Source organism: Bidens hawaiensis, unplaced genomic scaffold (assembly GCF_021521415.1).
Source record: "Bidens hawaiensis isolate Kalapana, Puna unplaced genomic scaffold, B.hawaiensis_p1.1 tig00011228_1, whole genome shotgun sequence".
Taxonomy (NCBI): domain Eukaryota; kingdom Viridiplantae; phylum Streptophyta; class Magnoliopsida; order Asterales; family Asteraceae; genus Bidens; species Bidens hawaiensis.
Window position 1 is genome coordinate 205106 of NW_027491873.1, and position 21278 is coordinate 226383.

The 21278-nt window shown below is 37.4% G+C and overlaps 2 protein-coding genes across 8 annotated transcripts; both read right to left on the reverse strand.

Annotated features, from left to right (window-relative positions):
- Positions 1-49: 49 nt before the first annotated feature.
- Positions 50-2758, reverse strand: LOC143537549 (autophagy-related protein 13b-like). The gene is made up of 3 exons (XM_077031292.1): positions 1213-2758; positions 702-886; positions 50-581 (listed from the first exon to the last, which is right to left on the reverse strand). Exons 1-3 carry the CDS (start codon positions 2170-2172, stop codon positions 248-250), a joined length of 1479 nt encoding a protein of 492 aa, XP_076887407.1. The 5' UTR covers positions 2173-2758; the 3' UTR covers positions 50-247.
- Positions 2759-9192: 6434 nt separating this feature from the next.
- Positions 9193-15964, reverse strand: LOC143537550 (uncharacterized). Of its 7 annotated transcripts, none has more exons than XM_077031299.1 (14): positions 15458-15964; positions 14784-14819; positions 13593-13671; positions 13458-13514; positions 12928-12983; positions 11745-11976; positions 11553-11639; positions 11384-11458; positions 11193-11276; positions 11041-11105; positions 10741-10939; positions 10229-10317; positions 9814-9928; positions 9193-9375 (listed from the first exon to the last, which is right to left on the reverse strand). In XM_077031299.1, exons 1-14 carry the CDS (start codon positions 15901-15903, stop codon positions 9334-9336), a joined length of 1662 nt encoding a protein of 553 aa, XP_076887414.1. In that variant the 5' UTR covers positions 15904-15964; the 3' UTR covers positions 9193-9333. The 7 variants fall into 7 exon arrangements, with proteins under 7 accessions (XP_076887414.1, XP_076887415.1, XP_076887412.1 ...); XM_077031300.1 differs by having other exon boundaries at positions 14784-14852; positions 15392-15964; XM_077031297.1 differs by lacking the exon at positions 14784-14819 and having other exon boundaries at positions 13593-13668; positions 15392-15964.
- Positions 15965-21278: the final 5314 nt, after the last annotated feature.

Here is a 21278-nt window from a genome sequence, read left to right on the forward strand (position 1 = left end):
AATGTATTCGACTTATATTCCCTTCTTGGTCCATAACCATAAGCAGAACCACCAAAATCACCACATGCTGCACCGGTCAACAAGCCAAACTTTTTGCAATGAAAACTACCATATACACCAACTATTCCAATATGTACAAAAACAGCACCATCAAACAAAACCAAGATAACCATACGACCAACTTATAACATAATAATCGTTGACATAAAAACCAAACACAACACTCAAAACTGTCATGCATATGAGTCTAGGGCTTGACTGATTGCTTTAGCAACACTTGTTTCACATCCACATACCCTTTGAGCTCCTCTAATGCATCAGATGTGGTCTTCATCCCAGAAACACTAGAAAAGGATGACATATTTGAAGAAGCACGAGGCGCGTGATCTTGAATCTGATTGGATGGCTTTTCAGGTATTGAGGCTTTAGACACGTATTGTGACCGATTTAAATCTTGTTGAAGAGGTGGTGCTTTTTTTAGCATCTGAACAAGGGCACCCACTGCAGCGTCCTGTGATTTTACACGTTCATGTTGCTCATGTTGCGTGCCTAGGTTTCTTGATCGATCAGATAAACCAGGTCTGCAAGATCACAGGGAGTTGGTATACAAATCATCAAAAAGTGACCAAAATATATAACAAGTTAACAAATCAACATCTTAACGCATACAAGAAACAGGATTTAATCTTATGTTTGCGTACCTGCTACCAGGATCAATAATGTCATCATCATCCACCACAAAGGGACATGAAAACTCAGAGTCATCATAACTATCTTCAAATGACAACCTACTTAAGCTTCTAAAAGAAGATTTATGTGGAGAGCTGTCGGTTGAAATCTTCACACCAGACGGCCTTGAAGTATCTTCTTCCCTTAAAGATAACAGCTATAACAACCAAAATAACTTAATAAGCTCCATTGATGCATAATCACCAACTATAACAACATACTATTCTCCTAAATATATAGCCTACACAAATTCACTTTATAATACCTTTTAGGGACTTTTCTTTTGAAACTCTGTTTATACAACTTTTAAGTAAAATAAAAAAAAATCCCAACTTTAAAAATTAAAACAAGCAAAATATGCATTTGAAACACACTTGCAATATTTTGATCACATCTCATTCGTTTGAGCACGACTTGAGGCGATTCAAAATCTCCAAAAAAAAGTAATAAAAACCTTACATAAGATTTGTATTATAAAAGTACCTTTGAAGAACTTGTGGGAATACTCAAGCTTCTCTCGACTAAAGAAAGGCTCGGTCTAGTAACTTTGGGAGGAGGAGAAAAGGGCACAATCGTCTTATTTGAAGATAAAGCAGGTATGTAAACAGGAGCACTATCAGACTGTAAAAGAACCTTCAACATATCAGTTCCAACAGGTGGTGAAGGAGATGGAGATAGTGAAAAGTTAGGAGAAGGCAAATATTCATCATAACCAATATCTTTGGTATGCACTTGAACCGGTTCCAATGAAGGATATCTTGAACCTATAGGCGGTCTACGAGTACCAAATTTAGAGTACAAAGTTCTTGATTCTGAATAAGTTGGTGAAGGAGACGGGAATGCTGATGGCGGTGATACCATACACGTGTCATAACTCCAACTATGTCGCCTTCCAAACGGCGAAGACGATGCTGAAGGTAGTCTTTTCAAAGGATCCGCTAACAGGCTGCCAACATAATCCGTTATAAACTGTGGGGACATAGGCGTAGACGATTCTGAACTCGTATCAGTAATCGAAGGAAGGTATAACAACGAAATGCAGAGTTTACCACACGAAGTATCCACCGGAGTAAACACAAACTGCTGCATCTCACCTTCATCTCTACACACAAGCGGCTCAACTGACGAATACACCCTATGAACCAAACTAAACGACCGAATCTGACCACACGAGTTAACCTCACGGAAAATCTTGTAACCAGGTAAAAGCCTAACCGTTACATACAACGATCTCAATAGCAAAATCGACTTCTTGTATAACGCGTGCGAAGTAATTGTGTTTAACGACCTTTTGTTACCCGAATACCCTTCTTTGCAGCCCTTTTTCGTCTCATACCGCATAATCCATCTCTTGATAACCTTCTCACCGTTTCCATCACCACATCCAAAGTCATCGGAATCCGATTTCCAAGGTCTCTGAACCAAAACGACATCCACGACCATCGGCTCGAGGTTGCTTTGACGCCAGAAATCGATGATTTCTAGGGCTGCAGGGCAGTCTCTGAGTGCCAAATTGAACCACTTATCCCTAGGTCTAATACTGGAAGAAGAGGAAGCGGAGGAGGAAGGCGAAGGGGAATCTCAGTTATAATTACGAGAAGAGACGAAAGGGCATCTGGATTCGAGTATGATGTGTAAGCTTTTGGCGAAGAATTCGGTTATAATCTGTTCCATTTTAGCAGGTTCAGAGTGAGGATTAACTGCCATGATTGATCGCTAGGGTTTGTGTGTTTGTTTGTTGTTGTTATTATTATTATTATTATTATTATACCTAAAAGGCTAAAAAGACAAAATCAGTGTTATCTAATGTCTGTTTATCCTCCTACATTAATTAATTAAAAATAATATGATAAGTGAAGATAATAAAGACAGAAGTAAGAAAATATTGGAAATAAATGAATCGATGTTAGTGGTGAGTGTACCTTACGTACGTAGGATCAAAGCTTTGACATGTACGTGTAAGATAAGAAATTAAGAACCCTAGACAGATAAAACAGTAGAGGTTTAGTGGAGTAAAAAGCGGTTAATAATAATATGTACAGTTGAAGAGAAGAGAAGAGATGGTTAGTTATGGTGGTGCAGGATCCAGTGATTCGTCGTCTAAGGAAGACGAAGACTCCATTGGAGAAGAAGGATTTGAAGGGTGTTATGTTATGTGTAAAATATGGAATACAAACATAATGTTTATGTTTGTTTTATCCATCCTCTTCGTATATCAAATTACTGAATTAGTTTTTCAGGATACTTAAAGAAAGAAACGTGTTAATTAAGCCTCACAATCCTTAACAATGAAACACATCGGAAACGGTTAATAACCTAATAGGTCCAAATGAGTAAACAACGCTCACGACCATTTGTTTGTTGTCAGTTGCCACCTTCTATCGGGAGTTGTCACCACCACCTAACATTGTTTCTTCTCATGGTCATTCGGCTATTGTTTATTGCGGCCTTTTTTGCCAGTTGACACGTGGTTAATACTCGTTGCCACCGTGCGTCATAAAAGTAGTTAGCTCCAGTGAACTTATGTTGATATTTTCTTGTTCTTTTTTCTTAAACGTGAGTTTTATTAGTCTAACCATCTTTTATCCTAACCAAAGTGATTTTTTTATGATCGTCTCTTATGACTGGAGCTTATTTTCACTCATACCCGCTCTCCCTTAAACAATATGTGAACGAAGGGGAACCGAGTCCTCTTTTGCCATACATTGTATTAAATCATGATGATGAGTAAACTATTGATATAGTTTGAATAATATATAAAATTTGGCATTAGAAAAACGTAAACCAATATTTTCACAAGAGAGGTAGATTACCTAATTTCATTTCTTTTAAGGAGAAATTTAGTTGCTTGAGTTAACTTGGTAGTTTGTTTGGTATTTGGTATTGTAGGGGTATGGTACTAAACCCGGTTTTACGATCCTAAATTTATTATGTTTGGCTTATTTTATTACATGGACTAATACAATGTTATTGGGCTGAGGGGGTTTTGTGGAGGTAACCCTAACTGGGCTAGGCCCATTAGGGTATCATGATGGAGGCCATGAGACTCTCTATATAAGGAGGTCTCCACCTCCTTATTGAAGGGTCATGCTCAATAAGAGCCACCACCACTTTTTTGTGTCTATGAACAAGAAATCCTCAGGATATCTTAGCAGTCACCTCCACACCCCCGAAAACCATTGCAGGTCTCAGGCGCAGCCGATGAAGAAGATCAAGACGTGGTTCGTTCATCTCGAAAATCCGCGGAAACATCGTCATGGATCAGGTTAGATTCATTTCATGCTTCGACATTGGCGCCATCCGTGGGACGGCAACGAACTACCCTTCGATCTTCATCTCGGCTGTCAGATCTCTCCCAGGAAAAACCCAGATCTGGAAGTTTTACAGAAAAAGGCTTCAAGGCTTGTTCTATTAAAGCTCAAAAAGATCCATAAATCTAAAAGAGGCTTCCAGATCTGTGCAAAAAGAAACGGCCTGATTCGAATGATCAGGTCTCCGGATCTGTGATGGTTTTAAATCTGCTCCGGGCTTCAGATCTGTCCAGATCTGATTTACAGATCTAGGTCTAGATTACAGACCTGGATTTTAGGTCTAAAGTTGCAGATCTGACTCTAAAATTGCAGATCCAGAAATTACCAGACTTCCGCCGCCATGTACGCGCGCCCGCGGATTCTCACTCCGCAGCCGTGCATGTGCCGCCGCGGAAATCACCATCTGGGCTTTGCGCAAGAGACCTCCGCCATGCACGCGCACACACGAGTCACCACTCCATCGCCGTGCATGTGCGCATCAGGCCTCGCGCTAAACTTCAAGGTTGGGAATCCTCATAATATCCCATATGGCTACGCGCCAAACTTCAAGGTTGGGAATCCTCATAATATCCCGTATGGCTACGCGCCAAACTTCAAGGTTGGGAATCCTCATAATATCCCGTATGGCTACGCGCCAAACTTCAAGGTTGGGAATCCTCATAATATCCCGTATGGCTACGCGCCAAACTTCAAGGTTGGGAATCCTCATAATATCCCGTATGGCTACGCGCCAAACTTCAAGGTTGGGAATCCTTATACCACATGCTCACACATCACATATGCTCACGCATATCACACATGCTTACGCATCACATGCTCACACATTTCACAGTCTACGCGCACGCGCATGCAACATCTGCGCGTGGCGCATAACACAAAACCAAAGTCTACGCGCACGCGCATGAAACATCTGCGCGTGGCGCGGGACATAAAGTAGCCCGTAAGTCGCCTCTCGCGCGCAGGCTTTATTATTCTTAGCTCGTAAGACGCCTCGCGCGCAAGCTCTATTATTATAGCTCGTAAGCCGCTTCACGCCCAAGCTTCATTATTCTTACAGCCCGTAAGTCGCCTTACGCGCAGGCTTTATTATTCATACAGCTCATAAGACGCCTCGCGCGCAAGCTGTTATTATTCTTTTAGCTCGTAAGACGCCTCGCGCGCAAGCTCTATTATTATAGCTCGTAAGCCGCTTCACGCGCAAGCTTCATTATTCTTACAGCCCGTAAGTTGCCTTACACGCAGGCTTTATTATTCATACAGCTCATAAGACGCCTCGCGCGCAAGCTGTTATTATTCTTTTAGCTCGTAAGACGCCTCACGCGCAAGCTTCATTATTATTATAGCTCGTAAGTCGCCTCGCGCGCAAGATTTTATTACTCACAGCTCGTAAGCCACCTCACGCGCCAGCTCAATTATTATTCTCAAAGCTCATAAGACGCCTCTCGCGCGCAAGCTTTATTACTCTCACAGCTCGTAAGCCGCCTCACGCGCCAGCTCAATTATTATTCTCAAAGCTCATAAGACGCCTCTCGCGCGCAAGCTTTATTATTCTTAGCTCGTAAGTCGCCTCTCGCGCGCAGGCTTTATTATTCTTAGCTCGTAAGACGCCTCACGCGCAGGCTTTATTATGCTACAGCCCGTAAGACGCCCCTCGCGCGCAGGCTTTATTATTCTCAGCTCGTAAGTCGCCCCGCGCGCCAGCTTAATTATTATTCTCAAAGCTCATAAGACGCCTCTCGCGCGCAAGCTTTATTATTCTTAGCTCGTAAGTCGCCTCTCGCGCGCAGGCTTTATTATTCTTAGCTCGTAAGACGCCTCACGCGCAGGCTTTTTTATGCTACAGCCCGTAAGACGCCCCTCGCGCGCAGGCTTTATTATTCTCAGCTCGTAAGTCGCCCCGCGCGCCAGCTTAATTATTATTCTCAAAGCTCATAAGACGTCTCTCACGCGCAGGCTTTACTATTCTCATAGCTCGTAAGCCGCCTCACGCGCAGGCTATATCATTCTCAGCTCGTAAGACGCCTCTCGCGCGCAGGCTTTATTATTCTTAGCTCGTAAGTCGCCTCTCGCGCGCAGGCATTATTATTCTCATAGCTCGCAAGTCGCCTCACGCGCAAGCTTCATTATTATTACAGCTCGTAAGCCGCAACTCGCGCAGGCTCTATTATTATAGCTCGTAAGCCGCCTCACGCGCAGGCTTCATTATTTTTACAGCTCGTCACCATCATGAAGAAAATCTCCCAAAACTCAAAGACAATAAAGACAAGGCCAAAGAACAGGGAAAAAACCGCCTCATAGCCTAACACACCTCATAAAGTCCAGCGCTCCACCTAGACGCTTGCGCGTCCAGGAGCAACACTGGACTTGGGGGGGCTTGTAGGGGTATGGTACTAAACCCGGTTTTACGATCCTAAATTTATTATGTTTGGCTTATTTTATTACATGGACTAATACAATGTTATTGGGCTGAGGGGGTTTTGTGGAGGTAACCCTAACTGGGCTAGGCCCATTAGGGTATCATGATGGTGGCCATGAGACTCTCTATATAAGGAGGTCTCCACCTCCTTATTGAAGGGTCATGCTCAATAAGAGCCACCACCACTTTTTTGTGTCTGTGAACAAGAAATCCTCAGGATATCTTAGCAGTCACCTCCACACCCCCGAAAACCATTGCAGGTCTCAGGCGCAGCTGATGAAGAAGATCAAGACGTGGTTCGTTCATCTCGAAAATCCGTGGAAACATCGTCATGGATCAGGTTAGATTCATTTCATGCTTCGACAGGTATCATTATTGTCACGAAAAGGATAAGGAGAAAAGTCAACTGGTTACACTTATAAATTTATTTATATGTAAGCCAAAGGAAACAAGAATTGCAAAAAGATTAAAAGAAAACAAAAAGAAAAATCTTTGTAAACAAGGAAAAGCATAGATGAGTTTAAATATTTTTTGAACCTAAAACAAGAATCACTAACACATATTCATACGTGAACCAACCAAAAAGATATTAACGTCTAAAAAATTATGAAAATTTAAGTAAGGATTACTATTTTAGTTGTGATTAAGAATACTGGTCTCAAACTATGAAAAGTATTGCGATTGATGTGAACAATACAAATAGATAGTTGAACTCGTTAATATGAATATACTACGGATAGCTAATGCTTAAATCATTCGAGATTGCAAGATTTGATTTTCGTTTTGGTCTATCTTTGACTACATATAATCATGTAATAACACCGGTCGGACATAACCGTTATGTGACCGTGGAGTTACAAGCATAATATGCTTATCTACAAAACATGTATTATAATTTTAGATTTAGATTATTTTGATGGGATTGGAGAAACCCGGTCCTTTTCAATCTGGTTTGAATCCTTCTTTTTTTTCTTTATAATTTCATTTTTAGTGTGAGATGCAATACAATCTATCATTTAATACATGAAAGCTTTTGTGACCTTATCGTGTTCACGAATAATTCCATCATCAAACCAAGAAAGAAAACCCCACTTAAATACCCATTAATTAAACATATCTTAAGTGGAGAAAGATAAAACGATTCTTATATGTAACTTTAAAAATTCAAATACTAAACCTTATCCATAATAATACTTAAAATGTTTTGTTATTTTAATTTAAAACCTTAGTATTGAAAACCCACTTAATTTAATTTCAAAAACTCATTTAATTAATCTTAAAAACTCACTTAAATTTTCACTCATCTCCTACAACCATCACCGCCCACTGCCACCCACCGCCACCACCTTGCCAGAAAAGTCTTCAGAAATTTCGCCGGAAAATCACCGGTAAAACACAATGAAAAAACACAATGCAATATTCACAATGGAAAAACATTATGAAAAAGAAACACAACGGCAAAAACACAATGAAAAACACAATTAAATAACACAATGCAAAAAACACTATGAAAAAATAAAAACAATTGTATAACACAATTTTGGTAAAACACAATTTGTAAAAAAAACCCATGATTTGTTTTTTATATATAGCATATGGTACTCATATAAAAGAAAAAAACACTCGTTATTAAGGTGAAACTGTTTTTAAAAAAATGTCGTATAAAAAAGTTATGGACGTTTTAAAATGATGGGGGAATTTAACATGTGTCTTGCATGTGGAGAGAGAAAGTCAACAAATGTGTTATCCCTGTTATGCCCTTACCCTTAATTTACACTTGATTTTCTCTCTAAGCTAATCACAACCACTCAAGTCTAAAATGAATGGACAAGATTATTTCATATACTTCCTACAAAAACTAATCTTCTTATTATAACTCAACCCTTATCATATGATAGGTGTAAAAAGGTTATTCTCTAGCGACGTGTATATTTTATATTTCAAGAGACGTAAATTTATATTTTTTCTCTGCTCGTATACCATCTCTTTAGGAACGCTTTTGGCTTTGATTTCTTCGACAAGTGGGTTTGGGGAGCTGGATGGTCCAGGGTTATTCATCATGAATATAGCTAGTAGAATGTGAGGGTGTCTGATGTGTTTAGTGTTGTATCATTTGAGACTCTATTTATAGACTTTTGGCTTGTACTCCTTTGATCTTGACAAGGAGTAAGCTAGGATATTATTTTTCCCTTTAATGTATTTAACAATAAACGTCCATTGAGTAAATCAATTTGCCCATCATAGTAGTTGTGCTTCTGAGAGAATCTTTTCCTTAAACTCTCCAATAAACCATTTTTGATGACATTATCATGTGCGTGTGAAGTAGTTTATGGTAAATCATATTTAATGAATAATGTAAGATTCACATTATGCATGCAAAGTTGGAGAAGATCTTGCTATTTAACTTTTATATCTAAGTTTAGACGATCTTCTGACGAATAATTTTCATCATTATTATATGAATAGGTCGTAGTGGTCTTTTATGAGAGGATTCTATAATAACCTAAGTTTTAAGCCATAAACCACAGAGAACGTTATTTTTAACATACTTTCATCAGTTCAAATAACCCAATCCCTAAACAATAGATTACTAAGAATTGGCTCGGCCAAAAACAAGCCTGCTCAGCTTGGTTTATATATAAACCAAGTATATCATCAACCAAACCTAATTTGGCTCGATTCGACTTGTGAACAAGTCTGGTAAGAGAGTTGAGCGTCAAAAAATATCATTCAAATAAGATTTCTTCTAATTAAATATTAAACCTTAACATAAAATGCATCAACATTAGATGTTATACCATAAATTTCATACAATGAAAAACTAAAAACAAGATAGCTGGTAATGAGATAGCAGCTCGATTTATCTGGCCAACATCTTCAAACTACACCTTTAAACTTGGCATCATACTCGTACGGTTGCTGAAATTCATACCAATAAGTTAAAGTTAGAACTCATGAGATAATCAAAATAAGCATAGTATCAAACAGAAACAACTTCATGTCCTTGATAAACGAACACGAACAAGAAAAATATGTTGGTTTATGTGTTCGTGTTAATTCATTTGTTAGGTTAACGTTAAATATACAAACATATTCTTTTGCAGACCACATTAAGAGGCTAGCTTCTCATAAGACTGATCAAAAATCTAACTTTTAGCAGAATGTTTGGGTTTTAATTTTTGAAAGATAGATGCAAGTTAGTATCTTATTAACAAAAAGATGTCAGCAGACCATTCTACCAACACTCGACTTAGCAAGCGCAAAGATTTTAAAAATTGAACGCAATCAGTTTTACCAGAATAATATATGATCCTTTAATTAAACAAATAACTGTACACAAATTATAGAGTTACTTACCAAGAAAATGGCTGATATCATTTTGCCAGCAAACCATCTCTTATGCATACCCTGTTGAGCTCGTGAGGCTGCCTCAACACTTTCAAACCGCAGATATACATAACCCGCACTCTGCCTGTTAGTCAAATGTAGATTAATAATAAATAATAACCTAACTTTTGAACAGCAAAGTAATAAGGGGGTGTTTGGGTGAGCTTTTCAAACTTGCTTATTTGATTTTTGAAAAGCAAAAGGTGTATAGCAAAACTCCTCCAAAAGCTTCAAGATGAATATTTTCAAAAGTGCTTTTGCTTTTCAAAAATGAATAAGCAAATATTCATTTTGAAGTTTTTTTAAAAGCTAACCCAAACCCCCCCCCCCCCCCCAAGTAACAAACAAGGTCATAAAAAAAACAAGATAATGAGACCACACATACTTGTCAACATATATATGCTTCACTCTTCCAAATTTAGAACATTCTTCACCAACATCTTCTTTCATGTCCAAATCAAAGTCGGGTTCAGTCTGCAAAAAAGTACATGAAGAGTTAAAAAAAATGGAGGAATAATATTAAATCAAATGTCGTCTAAGGGTTGCTTTGGGTTTATGTTTCATGGTTTTCATCTCTAGCCAACGAAACAAGTAAATAAGAAAAATTACTTAAAAAAACAAGTATAGTTTTAATCCATCTAGTTTAGAATTTAGGGATGAGAATATTACACCAGGTACCGGTACCGACTTTTTGAGGTTTCGGGGTCGGTGTGGTATGGGTATTTTCCCAAATTATTGCCTTCGGAAGCGTTACCGAGCTCATCCCTAGTTTAAATAAATATGAGAAAACATAAACTTTCTACACAAGTGTATCTTCAAGTGTTTTTAGACAAAGTTTTGGGTCAACCAATCCAGCCGACCTACCCTTGAATACAAGAACAAAGATTTTATACAAACCTCGGTAGCAGGATCAAACATATTCTTCAAAAGGAGACACTCGCTTGGGGTCCCAATAGGCTCTAAAGCAGTGACTGGAACCATTTGGGCTAAACCTGGAACAGGGACTGGAGGTAAACCATTACTCGGTAAACCACCATCTAGGATTGAACCAGATCCGTTCACTAAAGGTGCCCCAACTCCAAGAGTCCCAGGTAGACTGCAAGAATAATCAACAAATATATAAAGAAATGTAACATTGAGATGCAATATAGTTGCTAAATTAAGTGCACAATACACAACGCTAAAGCCTGAACCTACCCCGAAGCAATACCACTGCGATCCAACTTCGCCATAAGCTGAACTCTTGATTGAGCATTTAAAGCCTGCAAAAAACAAAACAAAAACAGTTAACATCATTTACATGCATACATACATATATACATGCACACACATAAAGACAGTGGACTCACCAAATAACCACCATCATCGTCATCAAAATCTGATGCTTTAGTTCCCGAGTCTTGTGTCACAACATGGTCAGTAACTGAAGATACCTACAAAAAACAAACAACAAATTGTATAATGCAAAGCTTGTATAAACCTCAAAAGGTCGAACGTTTACATATACCAGTCAAAAAACAACATAAGCATAAAGTTTCACCTTAATTGTCCGCCCAGCAATTTCAAGTTTCCCATTCAGACTAACGGCGGCCTTTGCATGCTCCAGTTGTGAAAACTTGAATAAAAATAAACAGGTTATGCGTTGGTGTGTTGAATATAAACATAAGCCAACGAGTAAAAACAAAATAGTTTAAAACTGAAACACCCACCTGAACAAACCCGAAACCTTTACATTGTCCGGTCTCAAGATCCGTTGGCAATTGCACCAGCTCTACTGGGCCAAAGGATTCAAAAATCTAAATATCATAATAAAAATTCAAGAATTAAATTCTAAAGGCAACAAGAAATACATAGATAACATCACAAAATTATTAACCGAATGAAAGAGCTAAAAATTGCACCTCTTTAAGTTGCTGTTCAGTCATGTTGAAATGCAAATTTCCCACATAAAGCTTGCGCTCAACTGCACCATAGGGTCCAGCAATACCACCTGCTCCACCAGCTGAAGCATTGGACTGCACAAGATTCTTTTCAGCCTCTGAAGGTTTGACCATTACAGGCTGTCCAAGAAGCAGTTGACCAGACATAGCAATGGCCATTGGCACAGACATTGCATCATAAAATTCGATATACCTGCAGTTTTAAATAATCATACAAACTGAATTAGATGGACAAAGATTAAGCATAACTTCTTTGAAATATATTATGCTTATTGCCTCATGGACAGAGAAACTTTGTAGAAAGTAACACAAACAAAAACTAAAGTAATTGCCTTCCAAATTATGTTATTTGTTGATGCATTTCCAATTTGCACACCAAAATAAGTAGAATCTCACACAAAACAGGTGCAAAAAAGAATATTTTTTTAGAACATGCATAAAATAATTTATTTTTGCTCCAACATGTAACATTAAAATTTTCAATAATTTGCGATACATGATAAGATAATATAGATCAACCATTATAATCTAACTTAACATGCTTTTTGGTTGTTTAAAATTAGTACTAAATTGTAAAGGCTTATATAATATTCATAAACAAATATTAAATCATGGAATATCCTACATCAGTATCAGGTCCTTTCAAAATATTAATGAGAAAACTGTATAATGTAGGTGAATTAATTCAAAAGGTTTTTCAGTATTAGCAAAATAAACAGTGCTCACTAAATTCAGTGCAAGTTCGCTGTTGCTATTCATCACATCAAATTAGTTAGTGTAAACATATGAGAACGTCTTTTGGACAAATTTAGACAATATAGTGTAGAAACTGCTTTCAGTGTATAACTGGTATACTGCAGAATACAGATGCTTTAAAAACTAATGATGTGTTTCAGAAGGCCCGCGGCCCTCTTAAGGCGAGAGATGAAGGTGCGCAAACCACTTACGTATCACCCGTTTGCAAAAAAATAGTTTTCAAGTTTTAAAACAAAAACACAGAGACACTGAATAAACCATTCCACTAATAAATTAGATGAGGTGATGTTTGCTTAGCCTTGCTGGGCGTTTTTCACACAGATTTACTTGCATGAGATAATAATAATAAGTTAATAACCTTAAAAAAAAGTAAAACAGAGACACTAACCCAACTCCTTTTGACCTTCGTGAATTCCTATCCATGATGAGACGCACATCTCTCACCTGCCAAAATAAAACAATGGGCATCATGACATAGTTCAAGAAAACACTACTCATAATATGCCATCATGAATGACCACGGTATATATATTTTTACCACACACTTAGGGGTGCTCACAAGATCATCAACTAACATGTCCATAAAAATTCACTCACCCCACTATAATAGAATGTTGGAACAGATGTAAAGTCAATATACTAGTTGAACTGAAGTCAGAGGAGCATTTACTGCAACAGGAAGGAGACGTATCTCAATAAAAGTAATCATAATGTGTAAAATCAATCAGGTGATAGAGCTAGAATTGCAACCTACGATGGTTTTTTTATGAGCATTATGTAACCTGGTTAATATATATAGATCGACCATTCACTAGATGTAAATGTAAAACCTATTGTGGAAACTTAATAATGACATTTGCAGTGTAACAAGAAACAAACAAAAACATGTCAACAAGGTAATCTCGATATTGTGGTTACCTTTCCTGCTTTTGAGAAGAACTCATACACATCCCATTCAGTTGCCTTCAGTGGCATCTGCAAACAACAGGTTTATAGAGTGATTAATATTATATTAAAGTGTGAAATAGCTCACATCAGACATAATTCATCTACCTGGTAAGCAAAAACTGTCCTTTGGTCTCTCTCTGGATCAGCTTCAGGTTCAGCCAATTCCTTCTTATCTTTCAATCTCCTGCAATGTAAACAACTTACGTCAATCACAGTGAAGAAAATTCAACAACAAACGGTGTTAACAGGTTCATATTGCATATTTTTTATCCATATTTTCAAAGCCAGGAACTAATAATGGATTTATATCAATAATGTCTTCGTAGAGAACCAAAACTTTATAAGCAGACACGGCACCATATGCATTGCCCACCTAAACACACAATACATCAACTGTTAACATCTCAGCTTACAAGTAACCTTAATGCCATTAATCTTGGATGCCAAATATATTATATATGAAAAACCGACAGACCTTATGAGACTCAAATTGTGGGAAAGCACTTTCTTCAATGAAGCCATGAAGAGGTTTCCGCAATGTCATTAGTATGTGCAAATATTCCATCTACGATTTCAACCCAAGTTAGATGCTACATACTTGGATTGGATTGTTAAGTAGCTAAACTACATAGTTTTTACCATAGCTATCAAAGACGCTAGACACACAGGCCTCACCAGGGGCCTAGGCGCAAAAAAGTAAGAGTCTAAATAAAAAGTTCAAAGATATTATGTAATAAAAATATAATCCTATTCTTCACATAAAATAAACAAAAATTATTATATAACATTTAATATCATCTAAGTAGTACCAAAAGTTCTAAAAGAGTCAAGATTGAAATTTAATTCCAAAACATGAATAACAAAATGTTCCAAGCAAAGTACCAAAAGTTCAAATACCTAAATGATCAAAACATGTAAAAAAAATTAAAAGTAATAAATAGTATAGATTCAAATGATCATTGTTCTTGATCCGTCATCAATACAATAGAGGTGTCATCAACTTCAAGAAGCAGGGATCTAGCAACAAGAAGCTCATATATTGGGCCTCGTCTTCAAAATAGGCCCAGGCGCAAGAAGCGCGTGTTTTTACACAACCTCTGTTTTATAAACATAAACACTAACTCTGAATGCACAGATATATATAATGAAATGGCATACTAAGTTAGTAACGATAAATGAAAGGATTCTTAATTCTCAACCTATCAATCTGTGAAGCAAGTATGCATAAAGCCATTAAACACAACTGAAAAATATGCAATATAAAAGCTGAATCAATTATAACAAACATATGATCACCTGTCTTCCCTAGCTTCAAGTTCCCTTTCCTGTTCTCTAAGCAACTCCTTCTCACGTTTACGCTCATGCCTAATAGTATTAGCACACATATCGGGCCTCACCTGGAAACTGAGCCCCAAGTACGAGGGTTTTTAATAACTACTGTTTTTACACAACCTCAATAAACAAAACAATTTTCCACTTTCTTTTTCATTCATCAATTTCACTGAGCATAGACTTTATAAACATAAACCCTAACTCTGAATGCAGAGATATAGCTGATGCAATGGTATGCTAAGTTACTAACTACCAATGGAATGACCTTAACACTAAATCAGCAAACCTCATGGTTGTAAAAATCCCTCCTAAGCTCAAATTAATCGCCGGTCCCTACCCCACCAAGTAGTCACCGATTAATCACCATTTGGTCAAAACCGAAGAATGTATATATATAACTTGGTATCTATTGTATATTTCAAAAACTACATACAAATTCGAATCCAATTAATCACTAGTCCCTAACCTCATCCTATGAGAACCAAATTTGCATAAAACACAACAGGAAAATAATCAAATATGCAATATGAAAGCTGAATCAGTTATAAATAAATATATAAACATTTGGTCACCTGCTGCTTTCCCTAGCTTCAAGTTCTCTTTCCTGTTCCCTAAGCAACTCCTTCTCGCGCTCTCGCTCGAGCCTCGAGTGACTCCGGCTCCTTCTCGACCTCTCCCTCTCCTTCTCTCTTTCTCTCTCCCTGTCCCTATCCCTCTTCTCTCTGTCTCTGGAACTCCTATCTCTCTCCCTGTCTCTGCTGCTTCTCCTTCGATCTCTATCTTTTTCTCTATCCTCATCATCTCTACCGCTACTTCTGTGACGCTCAGACCTCTTATCCTCACGGTCACGGTCACGGTCACGGTCACGGTCACGTCTGCGACGGCCGTTGTTATCTTCGTCTTCTCTGGATTTCTTACTTTTGCGAGTTTCTTCTACGATTCGTTCGTCTTCTTCGGCAGCGTCTGTGTCTCTTTCCTTACGGCGGAAAGCCTTCTCGGTCTTATCGGATTTGAGCGGAGAGTCGTTGCCGTTGGTAGGAGTGGCGACGGTCTTCTCCAAGTACTCGTACTCGTCGAAATCCATGGCGATTGTTGGGATCGAATTCCGTCGGAGTCAAAATTAGGGTTTGGAATGGAGGTTACGGGGATTCGGAGACGGATTTTATAGAGGTGCGAAAGTTAATTTCTATCGGTGTCGGTTAGATTTGTTAGATTAACGTGTATTCGATTAGTAAAACCCGAACAATACGGTTGTAAGTCAATGTGAATTCAGTGAGCGAGGGGTGTACCCGTACCGATTTAGCTTATTCGGTAAGGGTATTGGTACTCACTTTTGTTGAATTTCGGTACATGTATAGTCGGGTATGTTTGCTATTTTGTACATGTTTTTAATATATAAGGGTTTAAATGAGAATCTTCATATTTAATATATAAAATAAATTCCTCAACCATGTTATTATTGAACAAATATCAAACGTTTCTTCGATATTATATAATATAACATTCAAGACTCAAACAAACAAACAAATCACTTAAAAACGGCGACCGAATTAGGATTCTTCAATACTATCTTACATTAAATCAGCGACCAATTTGGTACTTGTACTAATTTGGTACCCGTCACGTACCTGTGCAAGTACCGATACTCGGACAAATTTAGGCTGTAACTCTGGTACCAGTTTCAAGATCGTCGAAGATTTGGAAATAAAAAAAAATAAGTGGTATAAAAACGGGTGTCGTCCCAATACCCGTACCATACCGAAAATTTTGGTACGAGTATTCGTGCATGTTTTTATTGATTTTTTATACGGGTACAATTAATGTCCCAAGCTCATCCTTAATCTGGTGGTTAAGGCTCACGCCCACTAAAGTTGCAACACGAGATCGAAACTTGTAGAAAGCGAAACTTTTCATATCTTTACCAAGTTTGCTAAGTTGAGAATTTCACTCACCTAACAATTCACGTCATGCCCTCACTTAACAATTTAGTTAAAATAAAATAAGAATTTAAATTAATTTTGGTAAATTTTGGCGTTCAGAAAATATATTTATCAACATTTTGATATAAAATTATTAAAGCCGTTTTTGTTTATTTACGCACATCCGTTATCATGGTGAGTGAAGCAAACTTGTTTAGTTAGTTCATTATTTAACTAAATTATTTTTAAAATTGCAGAGTTTTAGCTATAGTATTCTTGCAATGCTAAACTAAACATGTTACATTGTTTACTGCAGGAGTGACAGTACCATAACGAACCAAATCAGTACCAACCAAGTTTCAGTGTGTCCTCGCACGACGTACGAGTTTAAAGAACCAGTTATATGTAGGGATGAGATCGGGACCGTACCCGTACATTTATCCGTACCTGTACCCGTACTTAAAATCAGTAAATCCTGGTACCCATACCCCTACCCAAATTATATGGTACGTGTACAAGTATTTTGATACGATACTCGCTTTGGTACCCCTTTGTTCTTTTTTTAATCTCCACTAAACTAAGTAAAGGTACTATACCGACAATTAATTATCTATAATACCAAAACTGTAATACATAACGAGAACCTTAAGACCGCAACCAAAATATAATACCAAAACTAAAAATGAAACAAATCAACCATAATATATGATCCATTTTCTTTTCCTTTTCTTTTGTTTATTGCTTTCTTAATTTATACAGAAAAACAAGATAGAAAATTAATACATTTTATTTAATGATATACACAATTACACATACACGAAATAAAAATATACGAATACACGATATATAAATACACACATATAGATTGAGAATGTAGTTATTCAACTAATAATATTATGTTTTGAAAATCCCTCTTGAAAGTTAAGTTATGAATGCTAGAATCCTAATAAAAACCCCTACATGTTCTAAACGGGTACCAGTACCCGTAATACTCGTATATGTACCCGTACTTGTACCAAAAAATACTCATACCTATATTCAGTAAATCTAGGTATACATATCTGTCACACCCCGACTAGGTAGTTGCGGAAGCGTAATACGGGAATGTAACAGATAACACTGGTATCAACCACATTGTTTATAAAGAAATTCAACAAACTAATTTACATCATATTACATTGGTAGGTACTAAGTTTACAAACTAGATGAAAATCACATAACCAGTTCACGGGCTTCTTATTCATTACTACGTATTTGCATCTATTCACAGCTATTCAACTTTCCTTCTAACACCAAGCACGTAAGCAAATCATTCCAACTTCGGCTTACCTGAAAAGCATGTTAAAACGGGTCAACTACGTCTAGTTGGTGAGTTTCAAGTTTCACGAGTACGAACAAAATCAGTATACAAGTTCGTAAAGTTCACAATACGTATGTATATAAGTATGTGTATGATGTATTATACTAAGCCACAACTGAACCCAAGACAGCTCGCACTGCATGGCCACCCTTGCCCATGTACTCCCGTTGGCATTTAACAGCCACTTTGCTCCAAGTATGTACTATGTCTAACACCACATAGCAGAATGTAATAAGTATAAATGACAATGTGAAACTGCGTAAACAAGTATATCCGGCATACCCCACCGGCGCCTTCAGTTGGGTTTGTCAAACCGATAGTACTATCCACACGTCACTGGCACGAAGTTAATCACTTGTGTTTGTGGGGACTTTCAAGTGTTAGTACTTAGATAATTCACATCACCACACGTTTTCAAGTATATAAGTATATGTAAACATGCTTTCCACCCCAAAAGTTCGTAAAACAGTTTAGAAAGTGGGGTCGTGAAACTCACCTTATCGTAGTTTGAGCAGGAAATATACGTCAATAAGTGTTATGCCTCGATTATAACTCGTATCCTATAATCGGTATCGTACTGTTAATACTAGTACAATGTTTAAACCAAATTGGGCTGTATAACTAGTCTGGTTATAGTTGTTAGGCCCATAACATGACCATAGTCTCAGATTGTGACGTTGTACACTATGAAATTTTCAAAACCAGATTTGGCTCAGTTTCACCGTTTCCCAGGCCTAGCCAAGTTTATCGTTTATGCGTTTCGGGATTAGGTATGATCACATAAACTTAAGTAAACATATTAATTGATAAAATGATTTAATTTATGAAAGAATTTTGAAGTTTCCATATCTGGTTTGATCGCAGGGTTCGTTTCCGTTTTCACACGGATTTGATTATACAAAACGCGTACAATCCATCCGAATTGTTCGGAATTCTCGTAAAAAAATAGTTTTTATCAAATTCATCTAAAATTATGATATTTGACCACTTTTAAAATTTTGACATACCAGTCAGTTCGTTAAACACGAAACTGTCGGTTTCGTTAAAACAAATATAGTTTAAATCTTTGATTAATCATAACTAATTATGTACTCATATATAAATTATGGAAATTTTTGTAAAAATAAATTAAAATCTGGATAATTTTATAAAAATATTTTTAGAAATTTTATGATTAATTATCTATTTATAAAAATTCATTTAATGTGCTATAATTGAGTAATAAATAGCCCGTTTATACCAAACGATATCCGAAAAATCTGATAATTTTTCCAAGTAATCTAAATATCATTACATAGAAAAATCTCTAGAATCTAAATCTTTGGCAAAAATTTCTTTTTGCGCATTTTTCGGCTATTAAAACTCGGTTAAAACACAATTGCACAATTAATACTTAGAAATCTCCAAATGTTCTCAAACTTTACCAGTGATCTTAATATATCATTTATGGGTTCCAAACCAAATTTCATAATTTTTCATGAAGTTTACCTATTTTTCCCGAATAAACGGTAATAAATTCGCCAAATATTCTCCGTTTATCGAAAAATTACCAAATTTGAACAGGGACTCATTTAAATGATCCCTAATGTCCATGAAAATTTTCAAAAGCTAAAAAAAAGCACGTCACAACCTAATACTATACAACCCCTAAACGAGTGTTACGGGTTTACCTTGTCGGTTTTCGATGAGTTTTGCTAGCTTAAACGACTTTCCGGGTCTCGGGTTGCAAACTCAGTGTATCTACATATCATATAACATCAAACCAAGCATAAATCATCCATGTAACAGCCTTGATAATTAGGGTTTCGGTTTTGGGTTCAAACCGAACTTTCAAACCGGAAAAACGTTGTATTCATGTTCTAATCCGCGTTTGTGACCAAAAAAGTATATGTTCCTGGTTTGTAAACATGTTTAACATCAAAACATAATTTTAATTGATTTTTATGATTTTTGAATGGTTAAACATGTTTAAAACTAAACAAGACTTAATTTTTCATGCTTAAACTTTGTTAATCAAGTATGAAATGTATGAAAATTTGAAGACTACCTTTAGGGTTTTGGCTGGATAATGATGAACTCAGCTGTGATTTCTTATCTACGTTGAAGTTTGTGTGAAAATATCAAGTAACAAGCTTGTATAACAAGCCTTATACAAGGGGTCCCACCCCATTTTTTGTGGTCGGCCCATAAAGGGGCCCATTGGGCCTTATTTCGGCCCATTAATGCCTCGGTTTCCGTGCCATGCGTAAATATCGGTCCAAAATTTAATCCGGATTCGGTTTTTCGCAAGAAAACTAGTTCGAGTGCGAAAAACAGCGCGAAAACGAGTGTTTTTCAGCATATTTTTGTAAAATAAGAAAAACGTACTGACTCGTTGTAAAAATCCAAAAATATTTTTACGGATTGCTTAGAACATGTCATATAAGTGTTTTATAAATCTTTTCCGGTTTAACGGATGCTACGATGCTCGTTTTGATGTTAACGATTGCGTTTAAACTTATAGCGTAACAATAAACGAAACCTTTTTCGTTTAAAGAGTTTTAAACGTACTGGGGCCTAAATATCAATATGTTAATGTGACATCTGCCCCGATCCGACCCGACCCAGGTACCCGTTTCTCTGACCCGATCTCTTTCTTTTATGATTTAGTATTTATTTATACTTATATTTTACTTTTAATAATAATATACTTTTCCTTCCCGCCTCTTTCTCTCTCTTTCTTTCCGCCGTCCCGTCCCTCTTCTTCTCTCTTTCCGCCTTCTTTTCCCTCTTGTCGCCGTCCCGCCCTTACGCCTTGTTTCCCTCTTTTTCTTCTAACTCTTTGCTTGTCCTTTGTTCCTTCCCGCCTAAGGTTGTCTGCGCAGCTCCACGCGCCAGACTCCCTTACAAGGAATCCTGCGTGAAGACCACCTGTTTCAGCGATACGCGAGACGAACTCTTCTCGCAGCGCGCTAAGAATTGTAATTCTTCTCGCAGCGCGCGAAGGACGGTAGTTCTTCCCGCGACGCGCTAAGGATTTGTAGTTCTTCTCGCAGCGCGCTAAGGATCGTAGTTCATCCCTCGACGCGCGAAGAATTATAGTTCTTCCCGCGACGCGCTAGGAATTTTAGTTCCTCCCGCGGCGCGCTAAGAAATGTGATTCTTCCCGCGGCGCGCTTAGAAATGTAGTTCTTTCCGCGA

What these genes read in the sequence shown, in the direction of transcription:
- LOC143537549 (XM_077031292.1), bottom strand. Translation starts at nt 2,172, where the DNA reads ATGGTCGTGGATGTCGTTTTGGTTCAGAGACCTTGGAAATCGGATTCC. An exon ending in TTCCCACAAGTTCTTCAAAG is followed by an intron (nt 887 to 1,212) that starts GTACTTTTATAA and finishes TGGTTGTTATAG; the next exon opens with CTGTTATCTTTAAGGGAAGA. An exon ending in ATTATTGATCCTGGTAGCAG is followed by an intron (nt 582 to 701) that starts GTACGCAAACAT and finishes GTGATCTTGCAG; the next exon opens with ACCTGGTTTATCTGATCGAT.
- LOC143537550 (XM_077031300.1), bottom strand. Translation starts at nt 15,903, where the DNA reads ATGGATTTCGACGAGTACGAGTACTTGGAGAAGACCGTCGCCACTCCT. An exon ending in AAGGTTTCGGGTTTGTTCAG is followed by an intron (nt 11,459 to 11,552) that starts GTGGGTGTTTCA and finishes TTTTTATTCAAG; the next exon opens with TTTTCACAACTGGAGCATGC. An exon ending in TGATATCAGCCATTTTCTTG is followed by an intron (nt 9,376 to 9,813) that starts GTAAGTAACTCT and finishes TATGAATTTCAG; the next exon opens with CAACCGTACGAGTATGATGC.